At 36.0% G+C, this 13,927-nt stretch overlaps 1 protein-coding gene across 1 annotated transcript in view; it reads left to right on the top strand.

Moving 5' to 3' along the window:
• The first annotated feature begins 415 nt into the window (after window positions 1-415).
• mRpL10 (mitochondrial ribosomal protein L10) overlaps window positions 416-13,927 on the top strand; it is a 53,324-nt gene continuing 39,812 nt past the window's right edge. The window contains exon 1 of the mRNA XM_089095854.1: window positions 416-491. Coding sequence (XP_088951980.1) covers window positions 464-491 — 28 coding nt within the window. The 5' untranslated portion in view covers window positions 416-463. The remainder of the gene's footprint in view (window positions 492-13,927) is intronic.

Below are 13,927 nucleotides of genomic sequence, written 5' to 3'. Positions count from 1 at the left end.
CTTAATTTTGATGGGTAACGCGGGGCATGATTTGGTCCAATCACTTTATTCGTCCATTATCTCACCCTTTCTACTGACAAAACAGATTATTAAAACGTAAGTGAGAATTGTCAGTGGAATAAAAACGTTTATAAAACTGGATTGTCGAGCTGCAACTTGTGGCAAAACAAAGTTTGATATACAGACAAATTCAACAATTGAAATCCAGAATCTTCATTTTGAGAATAGTTTTTCGAATTCAAAATCTATGTTATAAACTTAGAATGTCAATTGTTAGTGGAGCACTATTTTCATGATGTAATTGTCGGCGAAACGTCAAATTTGCAATCGAGATCACGATTTTACAATTCGGTTTGTCAGTGCAATTGGCCGTAAATTAGCTTATTTTCATAGGTGTCTCTTACTTCGCAATTTTTTCAAAGAACTACTGGTATTGTTTTTTTTTTAATAAGAAAAATTTCAGATGACTTCTTGGAATAGTCTGTCTAAGGGTATGTCTAACATTATGAATGAAATTATGAATATATTTGGTATTATTTTAGTTTGTATCTCCATAAGGAAAATTCTGGAAACTACTTTAAAGCATATCAAAATAGCTAGGCTACCATAGCCTATTTATAGCATATCACTCCTAAATACAGACCATTAAACATTAGTGTCCACCTCCTAATAGGCAAATGTATAACCCAAATTATATAATCAGTCAATTTTTATATTGTGCCTCTTTTTCCTGCCATTGGTTTATTGTTCGCCATTAAATTAATTAAAAAAAATGGTAAATTTTGCAGGTGGCACAATAATTTAACTAGGATGAAAGTGAATTTGATGCCTTTTTTATGTTCTTTCATAATTCAATAATTGCTTCTGTTGCAAATTGCATTTTGAATCCTTAAAGGGGCCCCAAAGGTATTTTATATGAATTATGAAAGAGCATAAAAAAAGTATCAAATGATGTTCATTTTTAATTTCATCCTAGCTAAATTATATGGTCCACTGCAAAATTACCATGAAATTTACCCATCCCTACCCCTCTAATGTGCAAATAGGGTAAAAAACCAGTATCCAATTGAGCAAAATTATGTAAAACTAAAACCCTCACATCTTGTTACCAAAGAGGAATTGAGAAGGATTGGGTATATTAATGAATAGCTAAAAGTCTAAGTTATGCATCAATATGGTTATTATTCACATTATTTAAGATCAGAGACATGAAATTCTTAGTTTATTGACTTACCTGCAGGGACCTCTTTTTGGAATTACCAATTAGCCTATTTTGATGTATATATCCTTTAAGTGTTTCAGTTTTATTCATATATTAACAGAAAGCTGATTTTCTTCTGATTCTAGAAATGTAACTTTTATTGCTTGATATTTATTCTATAAATCACAAATATTTAAATATAGTTTTCTTTTCAATTGCTTTTCAAAACAGAGACCATATTTTCAAATTATGCTGACAAATCATTGGTGAAAATCATTGGCAGGGTTCTTGTTACTGCCCTCACATTGCTTCATGTTGTAGTAAAAAGGGGTGGTCCAAAAACCCATTGCTATTTTTCCGAAATGCCAAAGAAAAGTGGTCTTTCCCAAAAAGAGGTCTTTTACCCTATATACCCTGAAGTGGAATATAGGCTACGCTGAAATGTTGACAGCAAAGTTTTGAATTGCAAAATTCAGTGCTATTTTTGTCAATGGCAGCTGAAAAACTTGAAATGTTAGGAAAACAGTTAATATATGTGTTGCCCAATAAATGAGGTTTGAATTGTTATAAATAAGCATTCTAAGAATATACAACTCTTGAGCAACTTATATATAAATGAATGATATGTTTTTAACAACTTTTTAATAACATAACTACTGTTGATAACTTCTTTCTGGGGTTAAAAAATGAAATACCTTTGGGGTCTGTTTAAGGGCCCAAGATGCAATTTGCAACAGAAGTGATTATTGAATTATGAAAGAGCACAAAAAGGCATCAAATGATGTATTCACTTTCATCCTAGCTAAATTATTGTGCCACCTGCAAATTTACCAAAAAACCTTCCAAAAAAGAAGTAGCTAAAGTTCTACTTTAGCTACTTTTGGCTATCCTGGAAAGGGGTTATGTTAGGAAAATAAAACTTTCAGGGATGGGTCTACAGGCTAAAGTATGTCCTGGGAAGGTATTTTGAAGTACCTACCTCCACTCCTTCTCCCTCTTGAGGGCCCTGAAATTTGCCTACATGACAGGTCTATTTATTGAAATTTTGACAAAACAACATATTACCTTAATTCTCAGTTATCATTTTCTTTTTCTCTGGCTTTAATTCTAAAAATGCAATTCCTGTTATTTAAGCCAAATTATCCAAGTCATATCAATATTTTTTTCAAAATATAGGGAATGTATTTGCATATCTTTAAAGCCTTATAAATTAGGTTTGAGCAAAGTTGTGAAGCTGAAAACAATTTTGTTGTACTTCATTTAAGCAGAAGATCTATTTTGCAAGGTTTCACTTTTATAACATACAGATTTTTAAAGGTCATCAATGGTGAGGATCCTCTACAGGGAGGAGGAGTGGAGGTAGGTACTTCAAAATACCTTCCTGGGACATTTTTGGGACATAATTTTTGCCTGTAGACCCATCCCTGAAAGTTTCATTTTCCTAACCTAACCCCTTTCCAAGATAGCCAAAGGTAGCTAGAGTAGAATTTTACCAGAAGTTTTTCAAAGAAAAGTAAAGGCCATATTAAACTTAAGATTCATAATATGCATAATCATTTTCCTTCATTTGCATCACAAATGAACTTTACCCCAACCCCTAAATATATCCAAATCAGGGTATATACTTGCACATCATAGGAGTGGGGGTAAAGTTCATTTGTGATGCAAATGAAGGTTATATTTAGATTCAGAATGGAATTTTGGGTATATATTTGCACATTTGGGGGAGGGGGTATGTACTCTTTTAATGTATAGGTTCTAAGAAATTCATGAATTTCTTTTAAGAAATTAGGAACAGCCAGGATGAATGCCATCTATAAAAAAGTATAGGATGGCATATCATTTAGCACAAATTTGAAAAACAGAGAAAAAACTTATCAGAAGCATGGCTTTTTTAATATTTTTTTTTTTTTTTGCAAAGTTGGAAAAAGAAGGGAAAAAAGGAAAGAAGTGCAGATAAAGGTGCTCCCCTTAAAAAATATGTTAACTAGGATAATCATGCATATTCTGAAGTAAGAATTATTTTCTTAACATGTCTCCTTATGATAGGGACTGGTCCTAAATTTATACCAAAGTTCAAGTTAAAATTCTAGTTTAGCTACTTATTGCTATCTTGGAAAGGGTTTAGGTTAGGAAAATGAAACTTTCAGGGATGGGTCTACAGACTCAAGCATTTCCTGGGAAGGTATTTTGAAGCACCTATCTTCACTTCTCTCCTCTAGAGGGACCTGACCTTTAAAAATCTTTGTAGCCTATTATATAAGTGAAATTTTGAAAAATGGAATATCTGCTTAAATGAAGTACAAAAAGACTGTTTCCAGCTTCACAAATTTCCTTAATCTTAATTTATGAGGTTTCAAAGGTCTGCAAATAAATTTCCCAAATTTAGAAAAAAACATTGACATGGGATAAAATTCCTGTCAAATAATTGGAATTGTATTTTAGGAACTAAAAGCAGAGAAAAAGAAACTAATAACTGAAAATTAAGGTAAATTGCTGTTTTCTCAAAATTTCAATAGATATAGACCTTCAAGTGGGCAAATTTTTAAGACTTAAGAAGAGAGTTAACAAAGAAGCTTGATAATACCTTCCCAGAGTATGTTTTTGGCCCTGTATTCATTACTGAAAGTTTCATTTTCCTAACCTAACTGCTTTCCAAGATAGTAAAAAGTCACTAAACCAGAATTTTTCCAAATTCAAACTCAAAATAACCAGAAATTGTTATTAAAGAATAAATAAAACCCAAAACAAACAGAATTTAAACAAACAATCATAGCAAAAAAAACATGCAACAGGTACTAATATAAATGAAGAAATAAATGTTAAAACAAGTAACGTTTGAATTGAATATGGGAATCAAGCTTAAAACAAACAAAAATATTTTGTTATTAAAGTAAAAAAGAAACCCAAAACAAACAGAAATACAATAAACAATCATAGCAAACAAACTTACAATAGGTACTAATGTAAATGAATCTTAAAACAAGTGAAACTTAAATTGAATATGCAAATCAAGTTTGAATCGAATAAAAATAACTGCAAACAAGAGTTTGGGTATTACCTCCTTCTCTCACTGTAAAAGTCTAAAACCTACTACATCATTGGCACTTTACTGAAAACTATATGTGTCTTGAAGAGTTTATGAAAGAACAAATAAATACTTGTAATGTATGATGTTTTCAGATAAGCACCAATGATGCAGTATCCTTTAGACTTATACAGTTAGGGAAGGTTGCAGTATTGAAACTCTTGTTTGTAGCGAAAGTATATTTGTTGTCAACAGCTTTGGAAAGAACTAATAAAACTAAACTGAATGTTTGATATAATGATATTAATTGCTGAAATCTCCTCAGTTTCAAATTTAATTTTACTGTAATTTTTATGCTTATTTTCAATGTCATAATAAGTATAAAAGAAAGTATTTTTCTTGTAATTTGTTTTCAGTTAAGTGCCAATGAAGCAGTAGGTTTTAGGCTTTTTCGGAGAAAAAAGGAGGCAATACCCAAACTCTTGTTTGTAGTGATTTTTGTTTGTTTCAAACTTGATTTGCATATTCAATTTAAGTTTCACTAATTTTAAGATTTATTTATTCCTTTAAATTAGTACCTATTTTAAGTTTATTTGCTGTGATTGTTTATTTAATTTCTGTTTGTTTTGGGTTTCATTTATATTTGAATAGAAAACTATTTTTGTTTGTTTTAAGCTTGGTTTGCATATTCAATTTAAGCTTTACTCAATTTAAAATTTATTTTTATATTAATACCTGTTGTATGTTTTTTCCTATGATTGTTTACTTAATTTCTGTTCATTTTGAGTTTCATTCATTACTTAATAATAATTTGTGTTCATTTTGAGTTTGAATTTTAATAGTCACTTGTATCTGCTAATCTTAAGTTTAATATAGCCTTTACTTTTCTTTGAAAAACTTCTTTTGGAAAGTTTTTTTTTTAAATTAATTTTTGTCCATTTTTGATTGCAAGAAGTTTCAAGTAAAAAAAATCCCTTTCAAAATAATTTTTTTTCAACATCTAACTTTCATCAAAGTAACAAAGAATCAAAGTAAAGAAGGCATCAGAGTAAACAAGGTATAAAAGTAACAATAAGGAACTGGCATAACTTACAGCCATTGCACCATAAATCAAAGTTGCCACATAAATCACTAAATCCAAGCATCAACGTAGACAAAGTAACAATAAGCAAGTTGCATAGCTCAGAATCATTTTTCCTGGGCTGGGGGTGGGGGGCTCAGTTCTGGAAGCATAATTATTTGACCTTTGAACCATTTTGAACAAAATGGCTATCTCAAAATTTTGACTAGATGCCCTTTGGGGAAGTGGGGCATGGGTTACCTGCCTATTGATTGCTTTTGAATCCTAAAAAAACTCGAAGTTTCAAATTTCCAATCGATTAAGCCCTCTTCAAAGTTCATACAACCACCCCTACCACAAAAACCTTGTATCATAGGCTGTGCAATAGCACTGCCTAAGTAAAGAACAATGTTGGCACAATGTATTATTTATTTGTTTCTTTCTTTCTTTGTTTAGACCAGGGCACTTTGTATTGAAGGAGTTGTTGTAGAACCTTCGAAAAGGGCTAATTAGATTGGAAATTGGAAGGGCATGTGCTCTTTTTAATAGCCAAAAGTCATTGGAAGGCAACTAACACCCATTCCATGCCCACCATTGCCCCAGACATATCCAATCAAAATTTTGGCATTGCCATTTTGTTCAACATATTTGAAAGATCTGGAAATTGTGTCTTTGAGGAGGACACTCCCCCCAGCCCTCAGGGCAAGGGTTGTAAGTTATGTCCTGAGGCATATACGTTTTTATAGAAAGCATTGCTGTAGAAACTTCAAAAATTGTTCATTCAATTGGTAATTCAAAGAGCTAGTACCCTTTTTAATAGTCAAAAGTGATTGGAGGGCAACTAACCCCCTCTCACGCCCACTATTCCCCCAAAATAAGCAATTAAAATTTTGAGATATCCATTTTGTTCAATATAGTTGAAAGTTCTGCAAATTAGGTCTTTGAACATGATAATCCCCTCTGAGCCCTTGGGGCAAGAGATGTAAGTTATGCCCTGGGGGCATATAAGGTTTTTATAGAAGCATTGTTGTAGAAACTTGAAAAAGGGCTCATTTGATTGGAAATCAGAGAGCAACTAATCCCCCTCTCACGCCCACCATTTCCCCAAACACATCCAATCCACATTTTCAGATAGCCATTTTGTTTGACATTGTTGAAAGTTCTAGAAATTATGTCTTTGAGGACGACAAACCCCCAACACCCCTTAGGGCAAAAGTTGTAAGTTATGCCCTGGGGGTATATAAAGTTTTTATAGATAGCGTTGTCATAGAAGCTTCAAAAAGGGGTCATTCAAATGGAAATTGAAAGGGCTAGTCCCTTTTTAATAGTCAAAAGTGATTGGAGGGCAACTAACCCCCCACTCACACCCACCGTTTCTCCAAACATGTCCAATCAAAATTTCGAGACAGCCATTTTGTTCAACATAGTAGAAAAATCTGGAAATTAGGCCTTGTAAGATCACACCCCCCCAGCCTTCAGAGTAAGGGTTGTAAATTATGCCCTGGGTGCATATAAGGTTTTTATAAAAAGGGTTGTCATAGAAACTTCAAAAATGGCTCATTTGATAGGAAATCAAAATGGCTATGCCCTTTATAATACTAGAAAGTGATTGGAGGGCAACTAACCCCTCTCTCATGCCCACCATTTCCTCAAACACATCCAATAACAATTTTGAAATAGCTATTTTTTCCAACATAGCTGAAAGTTCTGGAAATTAGGTCTTTGAGGATGACAACCCCCCACAGTCCTCAGGGCAAGGGTTGGAAGTTAAGCCCTGAGGGGATATAAGGTTTTTATGGAAAGCGTTGTTGTAGAAACTTCAAAAAGGGCTCATTCGATTGGAAATTTAAAGGGCTAGTGCCCTTTTTAATAGTCGAAAGTGATTGGAGGGCAACTAACCCCCCTCTCACACCCACCATTTCCCCAAACACATCCAAACAAAATTATCAGATACCTATTTTGTTCAACGTAGTTTAAAGTTCTGGAAATTTGGTCTTTCAGGATGACAACCCCCTCCCCCCATATCCCTCAGGGCAAGGGTTGTAAGTTATGCCCTGGGGGCATATAAGGTTTTTATAGGAAAGGTTGTTGTGAAATCTTCAAAAAGGGCTCATTTAATTGGAAATTGAAAGGGCTAGTGCCCTTTTTCATAGTAGAAAGAGATTGGAGAGCAACTAACCCCCTTCTCATGCCCACCATTTCCCCAAACACATCCAATCAAATTTTGAGCTAACCATTTTTTTCAACATAGTTGAAATTTCTGGGAGTTAGGTCTTTGAGGATGACAACCCCCTCACAACCCTCAGGGTAAGGGTTGTACGTTATGCCCTAAGGGCCATATAAGGTTTTTTTAATAAAAATCGTTGTTGTAGAAACTTCAAAAAAGGGCCCATTCGATTAGAAATTGAAAGGGCGAGTGCCCTTTTTAATAGTTGAAAGTGATTGAAGTGCAACTAACACCCCTCTCACGCCCACCATTTCCCCAAACACAAAGAGTAGATTATCCTGCTTCCAATTTTCTAGAGAACGGATGGTCTGGATGAGCTATTAGTGATGAAGAACGGGTGATAGTGCCAGAAAATGGGAAAAAGATACGAATGGGAAAAGAAAGTCATTGGGGACTATTTTTCAATTTTTTATGTGGGGTGGGTATCTGAGGGATGTCTCTGTTCGTTTTTATTCTACCTTTCTTGTTCGAAGTCCATGGCAAAATCCACCACTTAAAAAAATAATAAAGAATAGTATCCGTTTGCTAGAAAAGTTGCGAAGAATTAATTGTTTTTTAAAAGTAAGTTTTTTGTTTAAACTAGCAGCGAAATATTTGCATCTCGGGAATCAAAATATACCTTAAATTATATCGTGTTTCGGTAAAAGGATACCGCAAAAACACCGCTTTTTTCATCGGCCGGCACTGCTTTTGGTATTGGTCAAGTGGCAACACTGGCCCCCAGTGCTCAGGCAATACTGTTCAATACAGCTCAGACAATTAGTTTGACCAAAATGTATCTATTACAAGCATTGATAGTAGGTTCATATCTTAGTTAAGATGGGAAAATGGGAAAAAGATATGAATTTATCTTTGGGGACTATTTTTCACTTTTTTATGTGGAATGGGTATCTGGGGGATGCCTCTTTTCGTTTTTATTCTACCTTTCTTGTTCGAAGTCCATGGTAAAATCCACCATCTAAGAAAAATAATAAAGAATAGTATTTATTTGATAGAAAAGTTGCAAGGAAATTATTACTTTTTAGAAATAAGTATTTTGTTTAAATTAGTAGCAAAGCATTTGCATTATGAGAATCAAAATATCTCATAAATAAAATAGTTTTTCAGTAAAAGGATGCCGCAAAAAGATCACTTTTATCATCGACAAGCACTGCTTTTTGGTATTGGTTAAGTGGCGACATTGGCCCCCAGTGCTCAGGCAATACTGTGCAATACAACTCAGACAATTAGTTTAACCAAAATGTATCTATTACAAGCATTGATTGTAGGTTCATATCTGAGTTGAGATGAATAGAGATTTAAATAGTTGGGATCAGCATATGGTTGGAAATTCACAGCAGCTGACTGCAAACTTGGAAAACTGTTTTTTCGAGGTTTAAACTGGAACAAAATATCCGTGATTAAACTCTACTGTTGACAATCAGTGCATTTAAAATTGCTGGTTTTGTATATGGTTAAAGTATTTAAGGTAAGTATTTAAGTGGGCAAGATTAAGAAGAGGTTGAGTAAACTAGACCCCAACAAAGCTAAAGGCCCAGATGGTATATATCCCAGGCTCCTTAATGAACTTGCAGATATAGTAGCTGAGCCGCTCTGTTCGCTATTCAAGCTGTCTCTTCAGACTAGTAGCGTATCTGCAGATTGGCGGACAGCCATAATTACTCCGATATTCAAGAAAGGATCTAAAACCCAGTCTGAGTTATCGACCTATTAGCCTGACCGCGGTTGCGGCCAAAATTATTGAAGGGATAGTCAATGATTCAATCCTAGCGCATATGACCAAGATTGGCCTTCTTTTTGGTGGTCATTATGGCTTCACGAAAGGCATGTCTATTGAAACAAATCTAATACTAGCTTATGAATCTGTAACTGATCTGCTGGAGCAGGGTTTTCCAGTCGACGTGTTCCTACTGGATCAAGCTAAGGTCTTTGATAAAATGTCTCACCGCTACCTGATGATCAAGCTGTCAGAATATCAGATAGACAATGAAGTTGCCAAGTGGATTTATAGCTTCCTATCTTACAGAATACAGATTGTCGCTGCATCATAGGAAGCGCGATCGCGCTGCCTAAGTAAAGAACGATGTTGGCACAATGTATTATTTTTGTTTCCTTTAGACCACGACATTTCGTATTGAAGGAGTTGTAGTAGAAAATTCGAAAGAGGCTCATTTGATTGGAAATTGGAGTGGCTTGTGCCCTTTTTAATTGTCGAAAGTGATTGGAAGGCAACTAACACCCCTTCCACGCCCACCATTTCCCCAAACACAACCAATCAAAATTTTGAGATAGCCATTTTGTTCAGCGTAGTTGATTTCCAGATAGAAATTGTGTTTTTGAGGAGGACACTCCCCCACAGCCCTCAGTGCAAGGGTTGTAAGTTATGTCCTGAGGGCATATAAGTTTTTTTATAGAAAGCGTTGTCGTAGAAACTTCAAAAAAGAATCATCCGATTGAAAATTAAAAGGGCTAGTGCCGTTTTTAATAGTCGAAAATTATTGGAGGGCAACTAACCCCCCCTTCACGCCCACCTTTCCCCCAAACACATCCAATCAAAATTTTAAGATAGGCATTTTGCCCCACGCAGTTGGAAATTCTGGAAATTAGGTATTTAAGATTGACAACCCCTCCCCCCCACAGCCCTCAGGGCAAGGGTTGTAAGTTATGACCTGAGGGGATATATGGTTTTTGTTTAGAAAGCGTTGTCGTAGAAAATTCAAAAAGGAATCATTTGATGGAAATTGAAACGGCTAGTGCCCTTTTTAATAGTCGAAAGTGACTGGATGGCAAGTAACCCCCCTCTCACGCCCACCATTTCCCCAGACACATCCAATCATAATTTTGGTATAAGCGTTTTGTTCAACGCAGTTGAAAGGTCTGGAAATTATGTCTTTGAGGATGACAACCCCCTCACAGCCCTCAGTGCAAGGGTTGTAAGTTATGCCCTGGGGTATATAAGGTTCTTATAGAAAGTGTTGTCGTAGAAATTTCAAAAAGGACTTATTCGATTGGAAATTGAAAGGGCTAGTGCCCTTTTTAATAGTCGGAAGCGATTGGAGGGCAACTAACCCCACTCTTACGCCCACCATTTCCCCACACACATCCAATCAAATTTTGAGATAGCATTTTTCTACAACGTAGTTGAAAGTTCTGGAAATTAGTTTTTTGAGGATGACAACCCCCCCCCCCCTCCAGCCCTCAGGGCAAGGATTGTAAGTTATGCCCTGGGGGCCTATAAGGTTTTTATTGAAAGCGTTGTTGTCGAATCTTCAAAAGGGCTCATTCGATTATAAATTGAAAGGGCTAGTGCCTTTTTTAATATTTGAAATCGATTAGAGAGCAGCTAACGCCCCTCTCACCCCCACCATTTCCCCAAACACATCCAATCAAAATTTTAAGATAGCCGTTTTGTTTAACGTAGTTAAAATTTCGGGAAATTAGGTCTTTGAGAATGACAACCCCCTCACAGCCCTCAGGGCAAGGGTTGTAATTTATGCCCTGGGGTCATATAAGGTTTTTATAGAAAGTGTTGTCGGAGAAACTCAAAAAGGGCTCATTCGATTGGAAATTGAAAGGGCTAGTGCCGTTTTTAATAGTCGACAGTGATTGGAAGGCTTGACATTTTTATAGTAAAGATTGATGTGGGTACAATGTATTATTATTATTAATTTTTTTTTCGTATCGAAGGAGTTGTCGTAGGAACTTCGAAAAGGGCTCATTCGATTGGAAATTTAAAGGGCTAGTGCCCTTTTTAATAGTCGAAAGTGACTGGAAGGCAAGTAACCCCCCTCTCACGCCCACCATTTCCCCAGACACATCCAATCATAATTTTGGTATAACCATTTTTTTCAACGCAGATGAAAGTTCCGGCAATTATGTCTTTGAGGATGACAACCCCCTCCAGAGCCCTTAGGGCAAAGGTTGTAAGTTATTCCCTGGGGCATATAAGGTTTTTATAGAAATTCTTGTCGTAAAAACTTCAAAAAGGGCTCATTCGATTGGAAATTGAAAGGGCTAGTGCCCTTTTTAATAGTCGGAGGTGATTGGAGGGTAACTAACCCCCCTCTCACCCCCACCATTTCCCCAAACACATCCAATCAAAATTTTGATATAGCATTTTTCTACAACGTAGTTGAAATTTCTGGAAATTAGGTCTTTGAGGATGACAACCCCCCCCCCTCCAGCCCTCAGGGCAAAGATTGTAAGTTATGCCCTGGGGGCCTATAAGGTTTTTATTGAATGCGTTGTTGTCGAATCTTCAAAAGGGCTCATTCGATTATAAATTGAAAGGGCTAGTGCCTTTTTTAATATTTGAAATCGATTAGAGAGCAGCTAACGCCCCTCTCACGCCCACCATTTCCCCAAACACATCCATTCAAAATTTGAAGATAGCCGTTTTGTTTAACGTAGTTAAAATTTCGGGAAATTAGGTCTTTGAGGATGACAACCCCCTCACAGCCCTCAGGGCAAGGGTTGTAATTTATGCCCTGGGGTCATATAAGGTTTTTATAGAAAGTGTTGTCGGAGAAACTCAAAAAGGGCTCATTCGATTGGAAATTGAAAGGGCTAGTGCCGTTTTTAATAGTCGACAGTGATTGGAAGGCTTGACATTTTTATAGTAAAGATCGATGTGGGTACAATGTATTATTATTATTAATTTTTTTTTCGTATCGAAGGAGTTGTCGTAGGAAATTCAAAAAGGAATCATTCGATTGGAAATTGAAAGGGCTAGTGCCCTTTTCAATAGTCGAAAGTGATTGGAGGGCAAGTAACCCCCCTCTCACGCCCACCATTTCCCCAGACACATCCAATCATAATTTTGGTATAAGCATTTTTTTCAACGTAGTTGACAGCTCTGGAAATTATGTCTTTGAGGATGACAACCCCCTCACAGCCCTCAGGGCAAGGGTTGTAAGTTATGCCCTGGGGCATATAAGGTTTTTATAGAAAGCGTTGTCGTAGAAATTTAAAAAAGGGCTCATTCGATTGGAAATTGAAAGGGCTAATGCCCTTTTTAATAGTCGGAGGGGATTGGAGGGTAACTAATCCCCCTCTCACCCCCACCATTTCCCCAAACACATGCAATCAAAATTTTGATATAGCATTTTTCTACAACGTAGTTGAAATTTCTGGAAATTTAGTCTTTGAGGGTGACAACCCCCCCCCCCCCCCCTCCAGCCCTCAGGGCAAGGGTTGTAAGTTATGCCCTGGGGGCCTATAAGGTTTTTATTGAAAGCGTTGTCGTCGAATCTTCTAAAGGGCTCCTTCGATTAGAAATTGAAAGGGCTAGTGCCTTTTTTAATAGTTGAAATCGATTAGAGAGCAGCTAACGCCCCTCTCACGCCCACCATTTCCCCAAACACATCCATTCAAAATTTTAAGATAGCCGTTTTGTTTAACGTAGTTAAAATTTCGGGAAATTCGGCCTTTGAGGATGACATCCTCCTTAAAGCCCCTAGGGCAAGGGTTGTAATTTGTAGCATTGGGACATATAAGGTGTTTATAGAAAGGGTGAAAGGGTTCTTGGAGAAACTCAAAAAGGGATTATTCGATTTGAAGTTGAAAGGGCTAGTTCCCTTTTTAATAGTCGACAGTGATTGGAAGGCTTGACATTTTCATAGTAAAGATCAATGTGGGTACAATGTATTATTATTATTATTTTTTTTTTTTTCGTATCGAAGGAGTTGTCGTAGGAACTTCGAAAAGAGCTCATTCGATTGAAAATAGAAAGGGATAATGCCCTTTTGAATAGTCGAAAGTGATTGGAGGGTAACTAATCTCCCTCCCACGCCCACTCTCCCATTTAGCCATTATGTTTAAAAACTAAAATTTGCCTTAGGATTAAATCAAAATGCACTGTGTTAATGTTAATTCCCAATAAGGAATCTCAGCAGCATCCCAAGAACAACTGAGGGTATTATGTTAAAACTTTCGGGGCTACTTCTGCTCTTAAAATTTAACCAAATCAAAATAGCGTAGGTGTATCCAAGCTATCAAAGAAGGTAAACAGATTTTTTTTTTATTTCAGGTCAACTAGAGCAGCTATGAAACTAAATTAAACACTACTAGTTGTGTCCAGATTTTTAAAAGGGTGTATGTTGTTAAAGCTGCTCGTTTTGAGTTTGACTCGGCTATTTATTGTAATTTCTGTTCGTTTTGGGCTTCATTTATTTATCGATGCTGATTAGTGGTAGTTTCACGCTTGGTAGATTATTTTATTTTATTTTTGCTATTTTTTGGTTTAATGGAGTTCTTTACTTTTCGTTGAGAAACTGATTTTTTGGCAAAAGTTTTTTTAATTAATATGATGAAAGAGGTGACCTCATCTACTCCACACCAGTTCACGTTAAGAGTGGTGTTCCCCAAGGGACCAAACTAGGCCCAACACTGTTTAACCTCTACGTAAATGAC

This window comes from Artemia sp. Qi Xiang Cuo, chromosome 10 (assembly GCF_049724085.1).
Source record: "Artemia sp. Qi Xiang Cuo chromosome 10, ASM4972408v1, whole genome shotgun sequence".
Lineage (NCBI taxonomy): Eukaryota > Metazoa > Arthropoda > Branchiopoda > Anostraca > Artemiidae > Artemia > Artemia sp. Qi Xiang Cuo.
This window is presented reverse-complemented; position numbering and strand designations above follow the sequence as displayed.